Raw genomic sequence first — 20542 nt, 5'->3', positions numbered from 1 at the left:
TACTTACCTTTTGAACTAGCCAGTGAAAACAGCCACGCAGGGTCAAAGCTCGAGAATCAGTTACATAAATACGTACTTACTGGAAGGATCATAATCATTAAGTAATTACTAAGTCTCAGTACCAAACAACACATAAATCAGAGTCCAGGCACCACTCTCTATGTTAAGGGAGTTCCTGGAACTACAAGGAGAATTGCAACAAAATACGTCAAAACTGCGTTCCAATGTGGGCAAAATATGAGAAATTTATTAACGAAAATCAAATCACAGAACATCACAGACAACAAACATCTTTAGGGGGCGGAGCTAAATGAGGGGCGTAAACATTGTCTCGGTTGACTGATTTCCATATTGGTGACAGGTAAAGACTTGAGTCGCGGTTAAGATTGTTAGGTTGATTATAGATTTCTATAGACTCTCGGATTTTTCGTGATTGTGTTCGGCAACCGTTGATGAGTTTATTTATCTTAGTCGTAATTCTCTTTCATGTTCTTTGAGCATAGTTGATGTTTTTCTTCCTGTCTCTCCAATGTATTATTTGCCGCATATGCATGGAATGCTGTAAACTCCTGGCATCTCAAATGGAATTTTGTCTTTGACGGATCGAAGATTTTAACGTTATATTTCTTTAGAACGTTTGATATATGGTCAGTGATGTTTTTTATATAAGGAAGGACAACAGTGGCCAGTGTGGGATTGCTTTCGGCCTCATTGCTATTAGAAGGTTAGAAGGTGTGGTGAAGTGTATTTAGTGATGGAACGCTTAATATCTTTAATTTTGAAATTATTAGAGAGAAGAGCAAAGGTAAGGTGTTTTAATTCTGGGTTCAGTGACTCGGGCTGAGATAGCAAGTTAGCAAGTTCGACTCAACAAAAACCGACACTGGAGGGATCCAGAAGTTTTATAAAAAGTATTACAGTGGCCTATGGAAGTTTCTTTGAAAAATTAACAAGCCTCTTATGTAGATAATTGATTTATAATGGATGTTTTCCCAGTTTGCTATTGGTTAATTTGTGGGGGTTGGTGAAATCGGAATATGCTGTCAGTTTTGTGAAAAATATTGTTTTAACAACAACAACATTGACTGTTGCCGAAAAACCTTACGTGCGTTCGGAATTGGTTTTTTATTACAAAACCATCAACAAGAATAAGAAAAGAAAGAAAATAATGTCATATTTGGATTTTATATTTATAATAAATACTTTAAAGAATGGATTTTTTACTGCATGGACTAATAATAATAGAGGAATCTCACAAATGCGTCAGCTTTCGGCATTTGTGTGCCGTTCTCGAACGTCATTGCAGAATTGCGAATCTATTTATTGAATGTTATAATACGACCAAAAATGTGCTGCATTTATTGCTTTGACATTTTGGTTAGCTAAAATATCCAGCTAGTCTAACTGTGAAAAACGAGTAATAAAAGAAGAAAATATTTATCGAAAACGAATAGTGGCGGAATTGATCACTGAACTAGGTGACGACAGTAGCGATAGTGACGATTTTTTAGTGATTGATACTTTGTTATTATTGCATTTAATATTTTGTATATTAATAATGGTACTATGTAGAAATCTTTGAGATAGAACGTAATAAATTGTTACTTTGCATTAATTTTTTTATGTACATGTTTGTTAGTATCTTGTCTGCTCGGCAGGGTGTTCTATGCGGGACTGCGTTCTGCAGTAATAAACAGTAGGCAAAGTTAATCACGGGGTAGGTTATAAAAGAACTATATTTTTGGTCGAAGTATACAAAGAAAAATCCAAGCGAGGTAGGCCTGTGGTTAGACCTTCACAAAAATTTAGCTAATTTAGCTTCGATATTAGGGCTCAGTTTTCACTAGTGGTACTTTCTAGAATGTCTTAGGGAATGGAAGTTCGAAAGGCCAGTATTGAGCAGCATCTCCAACATTGCCAAAGTTGGAACGGCAAAATTCAATATCTGAAAAATTCTTGACATCTGTGAATTCTCGAGATTTTGAAAACATTATAAATATAATTGCGAAGTCTGACAACACCGCCGTTACCATTTTTCTATTCTGTTTTTCATTTAAACTTTTTACTGAAAAAACGGTGTTGCCGTAACTCACTAATTGATAGAAACAAAATTTTGAAGTTATGAGACCTTACTAAATTCGACAAAACAAAAACGAATTTAAGCGAACTTGCTATATTAAAATTTTCGCTACTTTTTTTCGAGTCTAATGGAGTTTCCGTGACTTCTTATGCTTGTCCGCCTGTCCAAATGCTAAACTCTGGACTTAAAAGCTTTATAGGTTTGGCCTTTTGCGGTGACTATGACAAAACTAAAACACCCTGCCGCTGCTGATGTGCAAATCGTTTTAATATAACCGACAGATTTACAAGAAAGGCTTAATCGATGTCTCCAATTCTTTTATCTGGTCACTGGTTAAGTTCTTCAGTGGAGGCCTGGCTGGGCCAACGTTGATCGGGGTCAACGAGTTCATCGCGGCTTTCATGGTGGGCACCCACGCACCTGCGTTTAAAACAGCATTATTTATTGTTTAACCTCAAAAGATATAATTTGTCCTCACCATATACCTACTACCTAACCTCTATGAGAAAAGAGAGACGACTGTATTTATCGTAGTCTTTCCGCTATCTCAAATGGAATTTTGTCTTTGATATGTGGTGTGGTGTGGTAACCACGGCAGCATTTCAAAATATGCAATTTATACCGTAATAAAAACAATTGAACTGCCTTTTCAGTTTCAGCGGAAATAACCTCAACTTTGCTATTTTAAATGGAACACCCCGTATATATATTTTTTTGGACTCGGTTGACAATTCTAGACTCATTTTATATCGAAAATCGGCAGTTTTTAAAATAACGTCTTTCAAAAATATGAAAAAACGATGAGCCACAACAAAACATTTACTTACTCCTTATTGAAAGCGTAATTAAATAAAAAATCAAAAATATCGTGATCGATTTTTCAAATTATTGCAAGCAAAAAACGGTTTAATTTGCAAAATTGAAGCGTCCATTGTGCAGACCTACTTTTTAATCCTGCATCCAATTATGATAAATTCAACATCTATAAACGTCTGCAAAATTGAAAAGAACCTTTTTTTACGTTGTTAATAATCCTTTTGCACGAAAATCAATAAAATAGTACAATTCAATTCAAAATAAAATAACTAAATTTTTACCTCCATATAATGGCGTATGTTTTACTTAAATTATAATAGTCTTTTTTATAGTTTTAGTTTCACTGTATTCAAAGAGAATATGGCAAGTGTAACGAACACGCATAGTAGGCCCACCTGGACGTACCATCGTGGGCCCTGAGCGCTGTCAGTTCTGACGCGAGTGTCAGTCGGCAACGAGTTGATATAGAGATTTTACCGCGTATAACCGTTTAAATTCTGTTTTCATCCCAACAAACTGTTCCTACCCATTTATTATAATAGTAAATACCGTTTGCTTGAGTGCGGATTGTTACTGTTAGCACTTTACTTTGTAAATAGTAATTTAGTAAATAGTATATTTTTTTAAAATAATGATACCCGTTACACAAAAATACAAAAATTCCTTATCATGTGCACTAAATATTTACTCGAATTATCTAGCAATTAAAAGAAATCGTATCCAATTTTACTTTTTTAACACCCTGTATTTCGAGACCTAAACGATATTAAAAAAAAATTATGCGGCATTTAAAATTAGTTGAGAATTCGCCTCTTCACTTTTCTCAAAGAGGTTAGGAAACATCTGTATAGAGGCCTTTTAGAGCTGTCAGGAAAAAATGTCAATACGCGCATGCGCGAGTTATTTCGACACATTGCCGCAATTCAATTGTTTCCGACATTTTTCCGGCAGTATCTTGTTAGATTACGTTCGAATATTTAAATATTGGCGCGATCTATCGATTTCGGATGCGTCGGGAAATCTTCGGGTCTATTCGCGCGCGTGAGCCGGGACGCCGCAGAGGGTGGCGACGGGCATCAGTTTTGATGCCCTGCTCTGGCATGCACCGCTCGACATTGACGCCAAGATCGGAAAAGTCGTCTTTAAAACAATCTCGATTTATTTAAATCTAACATCAGGTGTGGGGTACACGTGTAATCGTTTAACGTAATTTGGAGTGTGCTATAATGGCCGAAGAAGAACTGAATCGATCTTTGGGCGCCATAGCGTCGATCCTTGAGAATTTGCAACAGCGTGTCGGTACAAAGGAGCCGTCGCCGACATCAACCACATCGCCAGCCACCCAAACCACTCCCATTTCGTTGGCCTTGCCGAGTTTTGACCCCGACAATATGGATAGTGGTATTTGGTTACAAAAAATTGAAGGGTATAAGAACGAATTTGCTTGGTCAGATCGGGAAACCGTGAGTAGAATTGGTCCATTTTTGCAAAAATCTGCACTAAGATGGTTTTCGGCATGGCAACCCACGGAAGAAACGTGGGAAAATTTTAAATTTGACTTTTCTGTATCTTTTCCCAAACAAAAGAATTTGGGTAAACTGTTAAGCGATGCTGTAAATTATCGTAGTTCCGATGCGCGCAGTTATGTTGAATACGCGAGAATTAAATTAGAAAAATTAAAGCGCACGCGGGCAAGTTGGTCTGATTCGGATTTGATCGAAATAATTGCTCATTCAATAGACGATCTTGCGGTCAGAACTGCGGCCTATAATTGTAGTGCCGCCTCTGTTAGTGATTTAATTGCATTTCTCTCTAATTACATAAAAATTCCTCTGGTCGAAAAATCGGCATCCGAATTGAATAAGAAAAATAATGTATTTTCACACAAAAAAACGACGCAGGCAAATTGTTATTCTTGCGGTCAATCGGGACACTTTTCTCGCGATTGTAAATCTAAAACTAAGAATACCAATAACTCGGATAATAAAGGGTTTGATGTTTGCCGATATTGTAAAAGACCTGGTCACGGCATTGAAAATTGTTTTCGTCGGCAAAATAAACAAAGTCGAGGAAGTGAAGTTTCAGAGTCCGGACAGGACCCAACCGTAAAGAAATTTAAATCTCATCACGTTTTGCTCAATTCACATAATTTTAATGAAAACAAGTTAAAAACTGTGCCTATCGTTATTTCGGGTTACACTACAAATTGTTTAATTGATACCGGCTCCACGTGTTCGCTAATAAAAGAAACGTTGGTAGACAAATTAAATCTAAAGAAAATTCCGCGTGTTACTCCTTTACGATGGTTCGACGGTACCATACATAAATCTTTTTCTTTTACCAAAGCATTGGTAGAGTTTCCCGAAATAAAAATAACGCTTGATCTTGTTATTGTGCCGCATAGTCATTCCAAATATGACGTTATCGTTGGTGAAAATGTTTACGAAAATAATGTAGTTTTAATAAAAAATAAAAACGTTCAAAAAATTATGCCCATGCTTGCGCTTACAAATTCTACTCGAACCATTCATAACTCGGAAATAACAAGTGATCTGGAGCATGCAGAAATGGCTGAACTAATCAAACTGCTGGGGAATTATCAGAATTTGTCAACTGCTACTGATTTTACCATTAAACCTGTCAATACCGGGGAATTAACCATCACATTGACAGAAAACAAAACTGTTTATCACCATCCCTACCGTATGTCGGAGTTTGAGCGTCAGAAAGTACGTGGCATCGTTGCTGATCTAATTAAAAACGAAATCGTCCGGGAGAGCAATTCTCCATTTGGGAGCCCGATTATACTCGTTAAGAAAAAAGATGGGACATTTCGATTGTGTGTCGATTATCGTCATTTGAATAAAATAACTTTAAGAGATCGGTATCCATTGCCACGTATTGACGATCAGCTCGATCGTTTAGGCAAAAATAAATTTTTCACGTCACTTGATATGGCTTCGGGCTTTCACCAAATCCCGATTAATCCCGAGTCGATTCCAAAAACCGCTTTCGTGACACCGGATGGTCAGTATGAGTATTTAAAAATGCCTTTTGGACTGGCCAATGGTCCTGCGGTCTTTCAGAGAGCAATTAATATGGCTTTAGGTAACCTAAAATATGACACCGCGGTTGTTTACATGGATGACATAGTAATACCCTCCATCACACTTGAGGATGGATTTTGTAAACTAAAATTAGTTCTTGATGCTTTGTCTAAAGCCGGATTTTCAATTAACCTTCGTAAATGTCGATTTTTTATGCAAAACATCACCTATTTAGGTCGTCAAATATCGGCTGATGGTATCCGACCTGATCCGAATAAAGTTAAAGCAGTCAAGGAAAGTCTGTCACCCACTAACGTGAAACAAGTGCGCCAATTCATCGGTTTGGCGAGCTACTTCCGTAAATTTATTCCCGCTTTTTCTTCCAAAGTAGCTTGTATAACTCACTTGACTCGTAATGATGTTCCCTTTGTTTGGACGACTGAATGTGAAAAAGCAAGGCAGTATGTTATTGATGTCCTTACTCAAAAACCCCTATTGTCAATTTTCGATTCAAATTTAGAGACTCAATTGCATACTGATGCGAGCAGTATTGGTTTCGGTGCTATTTTATTGCAGAAACACAGTGATACCTTTCGTCCAGTTGAATATTTCAGTCAAAAAACCAATCCAGATGAAGCTATGTATCATTCGTTTGAACTAGAGACTCTGGCCGTTGTGAAAGCTTTAAAAAATTTTCGTGTATATTTGCTTGGATTAAGATTCACTTTAGTAACTGATTGCAATTCCTTAAAATTATCTGCAAGCAAAAAAGAACTTAAGCCGCGGACCGCCCGCTGGTGGGCTTATATGCAGGATTTCGACTTCGAAATTGTTTATCGTAAGGGCTCTGAAATATCTCATGTTGACTTCCTTAGCAGGAACCCAATTGAAACTGTAGCTCATATCGATTCACAACCCAATTTTCATAAAAATTGGCTTACCGTATCACAAAGTCAAGATGAGGAATGTAAACAAATCATTCAATCTTTGAACGATGCTAAAGATGATGTCAAACGAAAATATAAATTAGAAAAAGAGACCTTATTTCGTATTACAACCAATAAAAATAACAAATCGTCTCAGTCTTTACTTTTTGTACCATCTAATAACCGTTATAGTCTTTTGAAAATATTTCACGATGATCAAAGTCACATAGGTTGGGAAAAAACTCTTGCCTCAATCAGACTTTACTTTTGGTTTCCCCATATGACCAGGTATGTTAAAAAGTATGTTGAACACTGTTTGATATGTGCAGTACGAAAAAATCAGACGGGTCCTAAACAAGGCTTCCTTACTTCTATCCCAAAGCCCGATGAACCATCCCATACAGTTCATGTCGACTGTCTGGGCCCCTTACCAGGTAATCCAAAAAACTATAAATATATCCTTGTTATAATTGACGCCTTCTCCAAATTCTGTCTCCTATATCCTCAATCCACCGTTACTACAGAAGAAACAACACAAAATTTTGCTAAATTCCTCAGCATATTTGGCACGCCCTCCAAACTAATTCACGACGCTGGAACTAATTTCATAGCAAAAATATTTAAATCATTTACCGAATATTTTGGCATCGAATTACACGTGACAACCCCCGGTGTTCATCGCTCCAACGGACAAATAGAACGCTATATGCGAACTATTACCAATTTGTTAAGAGTTGAATCCAATAAAGTAACAGATTGGCCGAACAAAGTATGGAAGATCCAGTTAGTAATCAATACTACGAAACAAAAGACGACTGGTTGCTCACCTTTTAAGTTAGTATTTGGTCGAGAGGGTCAAACGCCTCAAATTCGTACAGTCTTAACCGATTTGCCAATCCCTGATGAAACTAAATCTCCAGTGGATTATTCCGCAGTTATAAAGAAACTACGGCAAAATTCAGAAAGGCAGTTGAATTATCTAAATAAGAAGCGAAGAGACAATCAGCTGTATAAAGTAGGTGATACTGTTTTGTTAAGCCGAGGTCAAAGACCTGAAAAGTTTTCTTGTGAATTTGTTGGTCCTTACATAATCAAGAGATCACTTACCAATAATCGGTATTTGATTAAGAAATTAGGTACTCCGAAAACTTTTAAATGTTCTAAGGATCAGTTGCGGCATTGGCCTACTGATTGGACGCCTGACGATTTCCAAAGATTATTACAACTAGACAATTGTAAGTACATAATTTGACTTGTTGTGCCGTGTTAGATTGATTTGAGTTGTGTATATAAAACTAATTTAAATAGTCTTTGGAGTATTTTGTGTTTTGATTTTGTTGTTTGAGAGCCCATCGCAAATACGTGCTTATTGCAGTATTTCCATCGCGCTGCTCAAGTCAACTCTGTGTTTTGATTTTGTTGTTTGAGAGCCCATCGCAAATACGTGCTTATTGCAGTATTTCCATCGCGCTGCTCAAGTCAACTCTGTGTTTTGATTTTGTTGTTTGAGAGCCCATCGCAAATACGTGCTTATTGCAGTATTTCCATCGCGCTGCTCAAGTCAACTCTGTGTTTTGATTTTGTTGTTTGAGAGCCCATCGCAAATACGTGCTTATTGCAGTATTTCCATCGCGCTGCTCAAGTCAACTCTGTGTTTTGATTTTGTTGTTTGAGAGCCCATCGCAAATACGTGCTTATTGCAGTATTTCCATCGTGCTACTCAAGTCAACTCTGTATTTGTAAATGCGTGCTTACTACAGAATTTCCATCGTGTCTGTCAGCTTGTGAGTTATTACGTAAATCTAGTCCCAATTGTTTGTGAAATTCATTTGATTGATGAATTCTCGTTTTTTGTTCATTACAGGGAACTCTGGGACGGCTGATGATAAATCTGCAGAATGAAAGGTTTACGAATTTTTACCGATGTACACATCTATATATTTTAACGTTGCTGTAAAGAAATAAAACTTTGTTTTTTTTCTGTGTGTTCATGTCTGTGACACTTCAAATGAGTCATGCATTCCGAGAGCGGAATGTTGTCAGTTTGGCCGTGTTAGATTACGTTCGAATATTTAAATATTGGCGCGATCTATCGATTTCGGATGCGTCGGGAAATCTTCGGGTCTATTCGCGCGCGTGAGCCGGGACGCCGCAGAGGGTGGCGACGGGCATCAGTTTTGATGCCCTGCTCTGGCATGCACCGCTCGACATTGACGCCAAGATCGGAAAAGTCGTCTTTAAAACAATCTCGATTTATTTAAATCTAACAATCTTGTCAATATATACACCGATTCCTTTAAATCTTCAAGGAAAAAGCAAGTTAGTGGGGGACATTTACCGTTTTTCGTTATCACTTTGCACGCGGCGGTCAGTTTATCCTGCAGCTTCCTCGCCTCTTCTAACTTGGACGATTGTACGGCTTTGAGAATTTGAACTCCGAATTGAGGCAATATATTTAACGATGTGGCGATGGACGAATCGAAACCTTGAGTAAAAGCGCCGGCCATCAGCTAAAATCAAAGGTGCGTTAGGTAAGGCCCTTAGCCCTTAACTTGCTGAGATAGTACCGAATCCGCACCCAAAAAGACGGCGAATTTACCTCCCGCTGCTTTGGTTGCGTCGTATCCAGCGGACAGATCATTCGAGGTGTACTTGATGCCCTTGAACGAGGGAATCTGATTGCCGACTTGATTTAAGAAATCCTCCATATTAACTAAAAATAATCTTTTTCGAGCCAAATTTCCTAAATAATAAAAAAATAAGAACTAAAAGTTCAGACTTTTAGTTGTTATTGCCTCAGTTCCCTTTCCATTGTGGAAGCGTTTGCTACCTTTTTTGAGAGTGTATTTCTCCCTTCCGGTCCTGAGTGTACTCTTTGTAACGTAGTAGATTTAAACTAAAGCGCTGAGAATGAAATAATAAAGGCCGCAAAGAAATTAAAAAATAAAATGACCCCAGGACTCGATGGAATTCCTTCTTTTTTAATAAAAGATTGTATTAGTGTCTTTTCCAAGCCTTTACTTAAAATATTTAACCTTGCGCTATCCTCCAAAATTTATCCGCGATGTTGGAAGAAATCCAGGGGTCTGTCCAATTTTTAAAAGTGTTGAGAGAAATCGTGGAACTAACTATAAATCTATCGCAATTTTTTTAAAATACTTGAGGTCGTTCTGTATGACCGTATTTTTAACTCTGTCAAAAGGATTATCTCTCCAACTCAGCACGGTTTTTAGAACTCCCGCTCTACAGTTACTAATTTGGTACAGTTTACGGAGTATGTAGCAAGGGTGCTTGACAGTCAAGGATAAGTAGATGTTGTATATACCGATTTTAGTAAAGCACTCGACAAAATCGTTTTGGATTTGCCGATGGTGCGGTGATGTTTCTCAGAGACACAGTACATATCTTACAATAAGTATACATCTGATAGATATTTCACAATATCAGGGGTGCCACAGGGTTCATAACTTAGAACCATTACTATTTCTAATTTTTATTAATGACGTTGTTTCAAATCTCAATGACACGCGGAACCTGTTATTTGCGGATGACTTAAAAATTTATACTTCCATTTCCAGTATTGCTGATTGTGTTACGTTGCAGAGATCAGTAGATATACTCGTTCACTGGTGTATCTCAAATGAATTGAATCTTAACGTAGATAAATGTAAAGTTCTAAGCTTCACTCGTAAGGAAGAAACTATCTATTTTCAATATAGAATCTCAAATATTGTGCTCCGACGTGTTACAGATACTAAAGATCTGGGCGTGCATTTCGATCAAAGACTTGCATTCGTGAACAACATAACGAGTATTGTGTCTGAGGCTAACCGTAATTATGGTTTTACAGTATGCAATAGCAATTCCTTTACCGACATTGCTGCTTTGAAGTTGCTGTCATAGTTGGGCAGTCGATGGTGTACAGAAAAAGTTTTTATGAATTTTACTTGGAAAAATTTAATATGAATACCCTGGAATGTAGGCGGAAGTGTGTGTCAGTCATCTTTGTTTATAACTCGCTACACAACATTATAGATAGTCCGAATCTACTACAGTATTTAGATATTCGTGTACCACGGCTCCATTCGCGCACCACTGAGTTCGGGCAAGAACAAACCTATTAAAAAATTCGCCTATAAATACAGCATGTTCCAATTGTAATTGTGTTTCGGACGTGTGTGACGTATTTAACCGTGGACTGAGGGAAGTGAGAAATATATGTCTGATGTCTAGTCGTCGCTAGCTCGAATCAAGATCTATGGTTATCAAACTCTTGACTGGAACCTTCGGCACTGTACTAACACACAATAACGCGTTTTACCACAATCCGAAACTCAATTTTACGTATTCGATGCGCGTTTTTACTCCAGAACCCGTAACCATTCCAGGACGGTTCTAGGAATATATCTATCTAACAAGCGGGATATAAGACTGTTTTCAATCTTTCGGCGAGCAACTCTTGAAACAAGTACATAAAAAAATTAGTACAAAGTAACAATTTATTACGTTCTATTTCATTACATTTCTACATAATATCATTATTAATATACGAAATATTGAACTTAATAATAATAAAGTATCACTCACTTAAAAAAATGATCACTATAGCTATTGTCGTCACCTAGTTCAATGATCATCTACGCCCCTAATCGTTCTCGTTTAATGATTGCTTGGAACTGAAAATCCATTTTCTTGAAAAAAGTATGCAACAACTCTTTGGCACAACTAATTTTTACCAGCATTTGCAACCATTTTTCTCAGAGTAGACTTCATGTCAACTTCATGGTCATGTCACTTGCTTCTATTGCTGATCCTACTTCCCCTTCTGAATTTCTTATAGAATTGTAAACATTCAAAACAATTTGTTGGGCATCCGAAGACAAATGGATCCGTTTTTTTATTTGCTGAGGTAGTTCGTCTTGTAAATTGTTGTTAACTTCGACTACCATCTTCACTTCGTCTTCCAATTCAAAAAAAATGTTGGGCTCGACTACTAGTTCGTCTTCCAATTCTGCGTTGTTTTCCATGTCTTCTTCTACCAGGGGAACATCTGCTTCATTCCACGGTCTCCACATTTTAAAGTGTTAAAAAACAGGAACCTTCAAAAAATGTTACCTTTATCTACCGCAAATATAATCTACGGTCTTATAACAGAATCGAAGAACTATGTAGAAGCCACAAATATACAAGAAGAAGATTTTTTTTAATCGACAGGCACACAAGACAAAAATGATTATTTTCAAACTTACCTGTAAGATAAATAGAGTACAGGTACTTACGTTTACCATTTGAACTATCCATTGAAAACAGCCTCGCAGGATCAAAGCTCGGGAGTCAGGTACATAAATACGTACCTACTGGAAGGGTCACAGTCAAATACCTCCGTAATTTATACGAACATATTGCAATTTAGATTAAACTCTTAAGAAGGTTACATATCACCCGATGTTAAAATAAACGCCTCTACTTATTCGAAAATACCCCGCAGCATCAATGCTTAATCAAATTTAAAACGATCCATCTCATGCAAGACCTACTTTATGCAAGTAAACATATGTTGTACTGTAAAATACTTACAACGACAAATCAATAAATACACTATATTTTTGGTCGTATTATACCTATTTATGTATGTATATTGATGTCGGAATATTGTCATTGTCATTAAATATGAACATGTTTTGTTGGAATTTAATTGTGTCAAAAATATACCAAATACCAGACAAAACTTTCGACTAGGTAACTTTAAATGAAACGCGATATTACCATTGACGTTGGACCACGCAGGAATGTGATAGTACAGCAGGGGAGTCTTTGGGGCCGCTTGTCCTATATTTTTCAAGTAGTCGATGAGTTCTTGAGGATTGGTGGGCTTGAAGTACAATTCGGGAAGACAAAGCAGCGAGTCGGCCCCGATACTTTCAGCGTGTTTGGCTAGTCGTATCGCATCCGGTAGCGGACAACCTCCTACCTGCACCATAAGGTGTTGCTTGGTCTGCTTGACCGCTTGGAGCCACGCTTCGGTTACTTTCTCGCGTTCTTCGACGCTTAGGGAGACGCCCTCGCCCGTCGTTCCGTGAACTAAGAGAGGAAAAGAGTTCCTTGATGACAGTTAAGGTTTTTTTTTTAGTTGCTATTTGTAGTAGGTGCGATATGGCCGTTGTCAAATCAGAAAAGCGTTTTTCGACTTTTTAGAAGTCTTGTGTGTCATTTACACTAATAAATCTCTCAGTTATGATTAGTAGCACCCTCTAATGGGATTTTGTTAAAGCTGCCCAACTAGCCTTGTTATACTGTGAATAAGTCATGTTCGTTCAGACGTGCGGTTAGATGGCGATATGTGAATTGTATGGTTTATTGTGATATTTTACCGATATTCGATAAATTTGTTCACAATTCATTCATTCATCATCCAAATAATGAATATTGAAGAGAAAGTCCTACTGGTTCGACATACAAATATGGTGGTCGGTTTAAGAAGGGCCTATAACGTATCTCTAAATCTGTGCGTGTTATAAAAAAAGTTTGAATACCCAAGTTGTTTTCTGTAAAATAATCTTTATTTTTGTTGTTAATATTTCAATTGTAATCCAATCAATAGTCAAATAAAATTATATATTTCTTAAATGCATTTTACTGCATTTTTAAATACCTCTTTAAAAGACGAATCCAACGATACATATAAATATCTGTATATCGAGATTGAAGTGATGTTCGAAAGGTTTTCGTTACTTTGAGTATTTTACAAAGTAATACTTTTTCTCAGACAATATCCAAAATTTCTATCAAAATGCGCGATGTTGCAATTTTTGCAAATCAAACACCCTGTATATTTTCGGATAGCCCTTTAAAAGACGCATCCAACGATATACAGTGAAAACTCCCTTTATTACCAACAAAATTTGTTGTAGTATTAGGTCGCCAAACAAAGCTATGTATTAATCTACTCTGTATAACGAATTTCTCATTCCTTATACCGAAAGAAAAAAGGGCGCACTTAGGCGAAAAATTTTATCTCTAGATGATAACGTTGCTTTAATTCGGGAGATGGAACGAAGGAAAAAGAAAGGTGCTGTCGGACGTCGATACGGACTTACACCGTCGACTGTATCCACGATTTTGAAGTGCAAAGAAAAAATCATTCATGCTGAAGCGACAGTAAAAAACTAAGAAAGCCAAAATTTGAATATTTGTTTAGGGCAATGTTGCAGAGGTTCCAACAGCAAAGTCTTAAAAATGTACCAATCTCTGGACCTATCGCAAAACTAAAAGCAGAAAAGTTTGCTGAACAGCTTGCCATTATCGATTTCAGGGCTTCATAAGGATGGTTGGGGAAGTTCAAACAGAGACATGGTATAAATTATGAACGTCACTAAAGATTGGCTGGAAAAGACGTAGCCGAAACTAGCAGAAAAGTACCCTGCTGATGACATTTTTAATGCTGACGAAACTGGTATTTTTTGCAAAACGAAGCCAGTTAAAACTCTTAAATTTAGAAGCGTAAAGTGTGCGGGTGGAAAACTTTCTAAAGAACGTATAACAGTGTTAGTAGCTGCCAATATGAGTGGGAGAGAAAAAAGAAAGCTGGCAACCATCCAACAAGCCCTATATTCAGTTAAGCTGCTAGATAAATTTTTCATGTATCACGGGGAAAGAAATGGTGAAAATACAAGCTAAAGTACGAGATGCGTATTGGCATACCAAAAAAATTCAAAAGAAAATGACCGATAATTTACATTAAATGTAGTTCTTAAATATGTATATAAAATGTTCCTAAGTAGATGTTAAAATATGTATATAAAATTATTAAATATTACAGAACACATATGCGTATTTTTATTTTTTAAGTGCCTATAACTCTCTGTAATGACAAAAAAAAGCAGTCCTTTCAATTTCGCTATACAGAGTTTCGACTGCATGTGAACAATATTAACGTAATTAATTACATTTCTTAGTTTTTTGGCTTGGAAAGGGGTTCTAATATTTTTTTTAATGAAATTGCTGATTATTTCAAATACTTTATTCGAAAATAAATAACTGAATAAATATTATTTCATTTAATAACTTTAATTTAATTTAATTAATCATGAATCGATAATGACGACATCAGTAACATTACATAATCGAAAAAATATGCATTACTGACGCTCTGAAAATACTCTAAGGGCAATATTTTATGAAGACAATTTGACAGCAGTGCGATTTTTAAATTTGTTTATTTTTATTATCAGTCAATTTTTAAATGGCAAGCTGAGACAACGGATTTGGCAAAAGCACACCATCTGACCAGCACATAGCCCGGATTTAAACCCACCGGACTGCTTTTTGTGGGACACTTTAATAGAGATAGTGTGTAAAAAATAGCCCATAGAAGTTTTTGCATTACAACAAATTTAGGTTGCAATTAAATGCGACCAATGATATATTAAATGAAATAAATAATTTGGAGGAAATACTTGCAATATTCAAGATGATGGGCAAATGTTCGTTTTAAAAATAACATAACCTACAATCGATATAAAAGTTTCATGAAAAAATATGAGATATATATAATAAAATGATATAAATATATAATCCTAAACCTATCTACCCTAAGGTATAAGGTACGCTTTCCAAATTAGCGTTAAATTCAAAACACAATGATCATATATATCGTTGGATTCGTTTGTTTTAATTTGCGAAACATTGCAACACTGTGAAGTTCGCCGGTTACCTGGGCTATCGCCCCATCCCAGCTATCACTGCTGAAGAGCAAAACAATATCGTCGGCGTATGAGACAACTCTTCTCTTTATATTTAACAATGTTAGTCCTTTAATATACAGACTGAAGAGTGTCGGTGCCAGTACTGTGCCCTGCGGTATGCCTATATGTATAATTTCAGGTTCGCTTATTGCATCTCGAATTATTGTTTTTTGCACTTGTTCTCATTGATCTCATCAGTCACATAAGACACTAGCTCCCGCATTGCATCGCTCGAGCTATGTCCTTTAGTGAACCCAAATTGGATTTCTGAAAGGAGGTTATTAATCTTAGTAAGTGGTTCATTTAAACGTTTTTCGAAAATTTCCGCAATGTTGCTTATCAAACTGATGGGCCTGTAATTTTAACCAATTTGGGATCTCCCCGCCTTAAATATTGGTGTAATAATCGACATTTTAAATTGGGTTGGCACATCTCCAGTAGTGTGTTTAAATGGTGCAATTATAAGATTATGAAACATTTTAATATCTTTTTTGACATTATGCCGTCATAGCCGGGGGCACCAGCGGACTTTAAACTGTGAATATGTTTCACAAGGTCATTGTCACTCACGGGTTCCAGATACATCGACCCGCGGGTCTCTGGAAAGTCAAACGCAATATTCTTGTTCATTTCTACGCTTATACTTGCAAAGTGCTGGTTACAGAAGTTGGCCATGCTAATATCCCTAACAAAACTCTCATTATTGTGGTTTACAATTTGGAAATTATAGGTTGATTTTTGACTGATTTTTCAACAACAGTATCTGAATTTAACAGTGATGATATAAGCATATTTTCGTCAGCGTGTTCTCAATGTACGTCGAGAAATGAGGCGTGAACATCGCGGTTTAGAAATAAAATGATGCAAAGTGGAGTTTAGTGTATTAAATTTAGGCGCATGTCCGCAAAATCATATATCCATAGATATTAAATTACCCGCAAAAACTTCTAGGATACATAAATAAAAAAATATTTCTATACTACACATGAACATTTAAAAAATGTTTAGACATATGCTATATTATAATTTACTATCATTTTGAATCTTACAGTATTTTTTTGCTACTAAATATTCGAATTATGACGTAACCCTCATGTGATGCTAAATGCTTGATGCGATGATTATATTTTGTGTTTAATTAGCTAAATTCACACACGGAGTTTATTAATTATATTTAAAATTATATTATTTGCTTGCATATATAGGTGTTGTTTGGAAAGAGCGCATACATTTACATTTTCACGAAAATATTTAAACAGCACACGTAGATAGGTAAATAGCGTGGTACACATTAAATATTAGCATTGCATTAAGTATTTGCTCACGCTTAGTGGCGGCCCATGCCAACAGGAATTAAAACTTAAAATAATACTTACCCAAAACCCCATTAATTCCCGAATCGAGAAGAAATTTGGCGTATTTTGGAATTACGTTTGTGTTAATGGATCTAGGAATAAAAAAAAAGATGCAATTCAAAAGACTCATTGATTTATACTTACAAATCATTGTTGAACGCGGTAAATACAGGTGCAATTAGTCCGCGAAAATTGAAACTAGCCTACAGAAATAACAGGAAATATTTTATTATTTATATTTATAAGTTCAGGCAACTATATTATATAATCAAGAATCCACTCTTACCATTTTCTTTTTCGCTTTAAGTCGGTCTGCAACTCGAAAAGAACTGGAATGCTGATATTGGATGTTATTTCGAAACCTCTAAATTAAACTTTTAATAACAATTCGCGTTTGCCACTGATAAGATTCACAATTAAATTGTTTTCCACTCGACATACATATATCACAAACAAAATGATAACATTCTTGTTCCAAGTTCGGGGATAATAATTTTTTATTGAAAAATAAAAAAATGTCTTTCAAAATGTAGATACGCAGTTAACTTCAAGAAAACGAAACGCAGGCTTCCAGAATGATATCGGGAGTTGTTTTGCGCAATTATTAGTATAAAACAGCGACTCTGCCCGAGATTTTCGACATATATCAAAACAGTTTAAATTTCGCGATTTTCCGGATAACTATAAACCTCCAGTAATATTTAAAATTCGTAAAATTAGAATTACAGTGACGTAATAAAATTAAAAAAAAGGATTAACAAACCCTTTGCTTTTTGGTATTGCTGTAATGTCATGGATAATAAAAGCAAAACGAAGAAGACTTTGACATTTGATTCCGTCCGCCGTTTTCAGGTTATAAAAATGTTGATCCACGTAAACATTTAAAAAAAAATTATTTGAACGCTTGAAAATGGTACTAAAACGCGTAAAAGGTTACCAAGGCATAGATGGCAATACATCGTCTTCTGGCGCCAATACAAAAAATGAGTTAGTCGATCCAGACACAACTGCTCCTCAAGAAATTGAAATGGCATCTGTTTCGGTGGTTCCTGACGGTAATTTGCTTTTAAATTATTTAATGCTCCGGTTTATGCTATTAATAATTCATTCCTAGACACCTATACTGTGACGCAAGCTGTGAATGCTCTAGGATTCGGGTGGTTTCAAGTTAAACTCTCCCTATGGACAGGTCTGTGCTGGATGGCCGATAGCATGGAAATGACTATTTTATCAATATTGTCGCCTGCACTGCATTGTAGCTGGCACATATCAAGGTCGGTTTTTGTAATCGATATGCGCCATAAAAAAAAAGCATTCTAGGTACCAACAAGCACTCACCACCACAGTCGTCTTCCTTGGAATGATGCTGTCTTCAACATTTTGGGGAAATTTGAGCGATAGATATGGCCGTAAACATGTATATTTCCTCCCGTTGATTGCCCATGGGTAATTGTTTTTAATTTAAATGGTTTTAGGCTCTTAGCCTGTGCGCACTCCTGTTATTTTATTATGGGCTTCTTAGTTCTGTAGCACCCAGTTTTATGTGGATGCTGCTATTACGTGGATTAGTAGGCTTCGCAATAGGGTGCACACCTCAATCGTAAGTTAACCAAAATCCTCCTATTTTGTTTAACTAGTAGTGTTCTGTAGTGTTGAGTTATATGTTTTAGTGTTACTTTGTACGCAGAGTTTTTACCTACAAAACAAAGAGCAAAATGTGTTGTCTTGCTTGATGTAAGTTCTGATCACAATTAGATGCTTGTCTAATTGTTAATTCACCGATAATTTGCAGTGTTTTTGGGCATTGGGTGCATGTTTTGAAGTAGCTTTAGCGCTCGTTGTCATGCCTACCTTAGGTTGGCAATGGCTGTTGGCATTGTCGACTGGTCCGTTACTTGCTTTTGCATTGATTTGCCCAGTAAGTATGACGATTTTGGGAGAAAGGCACGCTTAATTTATATCGTTCTGGGGTACTGTAGTACACTTTGTAACCTTCAATATCGATTTGTTGATTCAGTGGTTGCCCGAATCCGCAAGATTCCACGTCGCTAGCGGCCAAACAGATAAAGCTTTGGAAACATTGGAAAAAATTGCCAAAGACAATGGCAAGCCCATGCTACTCGGAAGACTGGTTGTAGACGATGCGATGATGTCGTCTCCACATAGAGGTCGTTTCAAGGATTTATTGGTTCCTTCCTTGAGGTTAACTTCATTTCTCTTATGGTTTATATGGTAATAAAGCACACCAATTTAGTCTATAATAATGAACCATGGGGTGAATTGCATTTTAGGTGTTCCTGCGCCTTTTGTTATTACGGTCTGGTCTTGATGACTACGGAGTTATTTGAAACTTCAACTCTGATTTGTTCAGAGCATCCCATTCCGATTCAGTCTTTAGATACCTGCTCCGCGGATTGCCGACAATTACAAACCACCGATTACATAGATCTGCTCTGGACGACCCTGGCGGAGTTCCCGGGTAATTTTTTTAAAAATCGGTATTGCAAATATATAAAAATTGTCTTTTATAGGGATATTTATTACCATTTTCATAATAGAAAAGTTCGGTAGGAAGAAAACGATGGCCTCTCAGTTTGTTATTTACGCGATATGTTGTTGCTTCTTGGTGGTGTGTTCCGGAAAGTAGGTTCAGGGAAAATGGTACAGTTTGCTGGAATACATGAAAAAAAAATTTTTTTAGGCGCCCATTGCTGACCGTAATGCTGTTTCTTGCCCGTGGAATAATAGCAGGGGTATTCCAGGCTGCTTACGTGTACACCCCCGAGGTCTATCCGACTTCCTTGAGGTCTATAGGGGTGGGCTCATGTAGTGCTATGGCTAGGTTAGGTGCTATGTTCACCCCTTATGTGGCACAGGTGAAATGACATTTCTAGCATGTGATTTGCATCAAAAATGCCATTTTTTTAGGTTCTTTTAAAATCATCGGTCACTTTAGCGACGTCATTATATGCTTTAGCGGCGCTTCTGGCTGCTATAGCATGCATATTGTTACCCATTGAAACGTCCGGTAAAGAACTACCGGAAAACGTTCAACGGCATGAACCAGAAACGAGAAAATAAAAAGTAACGGTTGTAAAATAGCTTAAGGAATAGTTTTCTATTTTTCTTACTCATGTCTAATTTATTTCTATTTATTCTCTGTTATAAGTTACCAAACGTCACACCAACATATTCGAGACTGATGTACGAAATAGTAAAATTCACTGAAAACAAGTAGTTATTTCTTAAAGAAAAGATTGTACTTAGTTCTAAAATGGCACTTTCCATTGTCACAAAAAAGTAATCAGGGTATAAATTTTAAGATAAAAAGAAGCAAATAGCGACAGAACAGAAATTGAAAAATAATAAATGCTCTATTGTTATGTGCAAAGAAATCTAAAATAGGTTATTAGTAATTTATTTAATTATTTTTATTGCACTGCTTAAATTTATTGCTTTTTTATTACCTTTTAATGACACAATCTATACCAAAGTACGAAGCATAATCCTAATTTATTTTTTAAAAGACTTCTTGTGATAACTGGTGCTGGTTTAATAAAGATTATTTATACCA

General features: G+C 36.4%; 2 protein-coding genes across 2 annotated transcripts; one reads left to right on the top strand and one right to left on the bottom strand.

Moving 5' to 3' along the window:
- Positions 1-2307: 2307 nt before the first annotated feature.
- Positions 2308-17392, bottom strand: LOC132698206 (N-acetylneuraminate lyase-like). Its single transcript, XM_060664154.1, has 7 exons — positions 17255-17392; positions 17113-17171; positions 16990-17060; positions 12636-12950; positions 9437-9582; positions 9208-9379; positions 2308-2500 (listed from the first exon to the last, which is right to left on the bottom strand). Exons 1-7 carry the CDS (start codon positions 17255-17257, stop codon positions 2364-2366), a joined length of 903 nt encoding a protein of 300 aa, XP_060520137.1. The 5' UTR covers positions 17258-17392; the 3' UTR covers positions 2308-2363.
- A 160-nt stretch (positions 17393-17552) lies between these two features.
- LOC132698186 (synaptic vesicle 2-related protein) lies at positions 17553-20542 on the top strand. The gene is made up of 11 exons (XM_060664123.1): positions 17553-18023; positions 18083-18242; positions 18289-18385; positions 18444-18568; positions 18639-18702; positions 18761-18886; positions 18986-19200; positions 19260-19447; positions 19500-19611; positions 19670-19844; positions 19897-20542. The coding sequence occupies exons 1-11, from the start codon at positions 17879-17881 to the stop codon at positions 20047-20049; spliced, it is 1560 nt and encodes a 519-aa protein (XP_060520106.1). The 5' UTR covers positions 17553-17878; the 3' UTR covers positions 20050-20542.

Source organism: Cylas formicarius, unplaced genomic scaffold, assembly GCF_029955315.1.
Source record: "Cylas formicarius isolate icCylForm1 unplaced genomic scaffold, icCylForm1.1 PGA_scaffold_10__41_contigs__length_53128322, whole genome shotgun sequence".
NCBI classification, from domain to species: Eukaryota; Metazoa; Arthropoda; class Insecta; order Coleoptera; family Brentidae; genus Cylas; species Cylas formicarius.
Note: the sequence above shows the minus strand (reverse complement) of the source record. Positions and strands in the feature narration are given on the sequence as shown.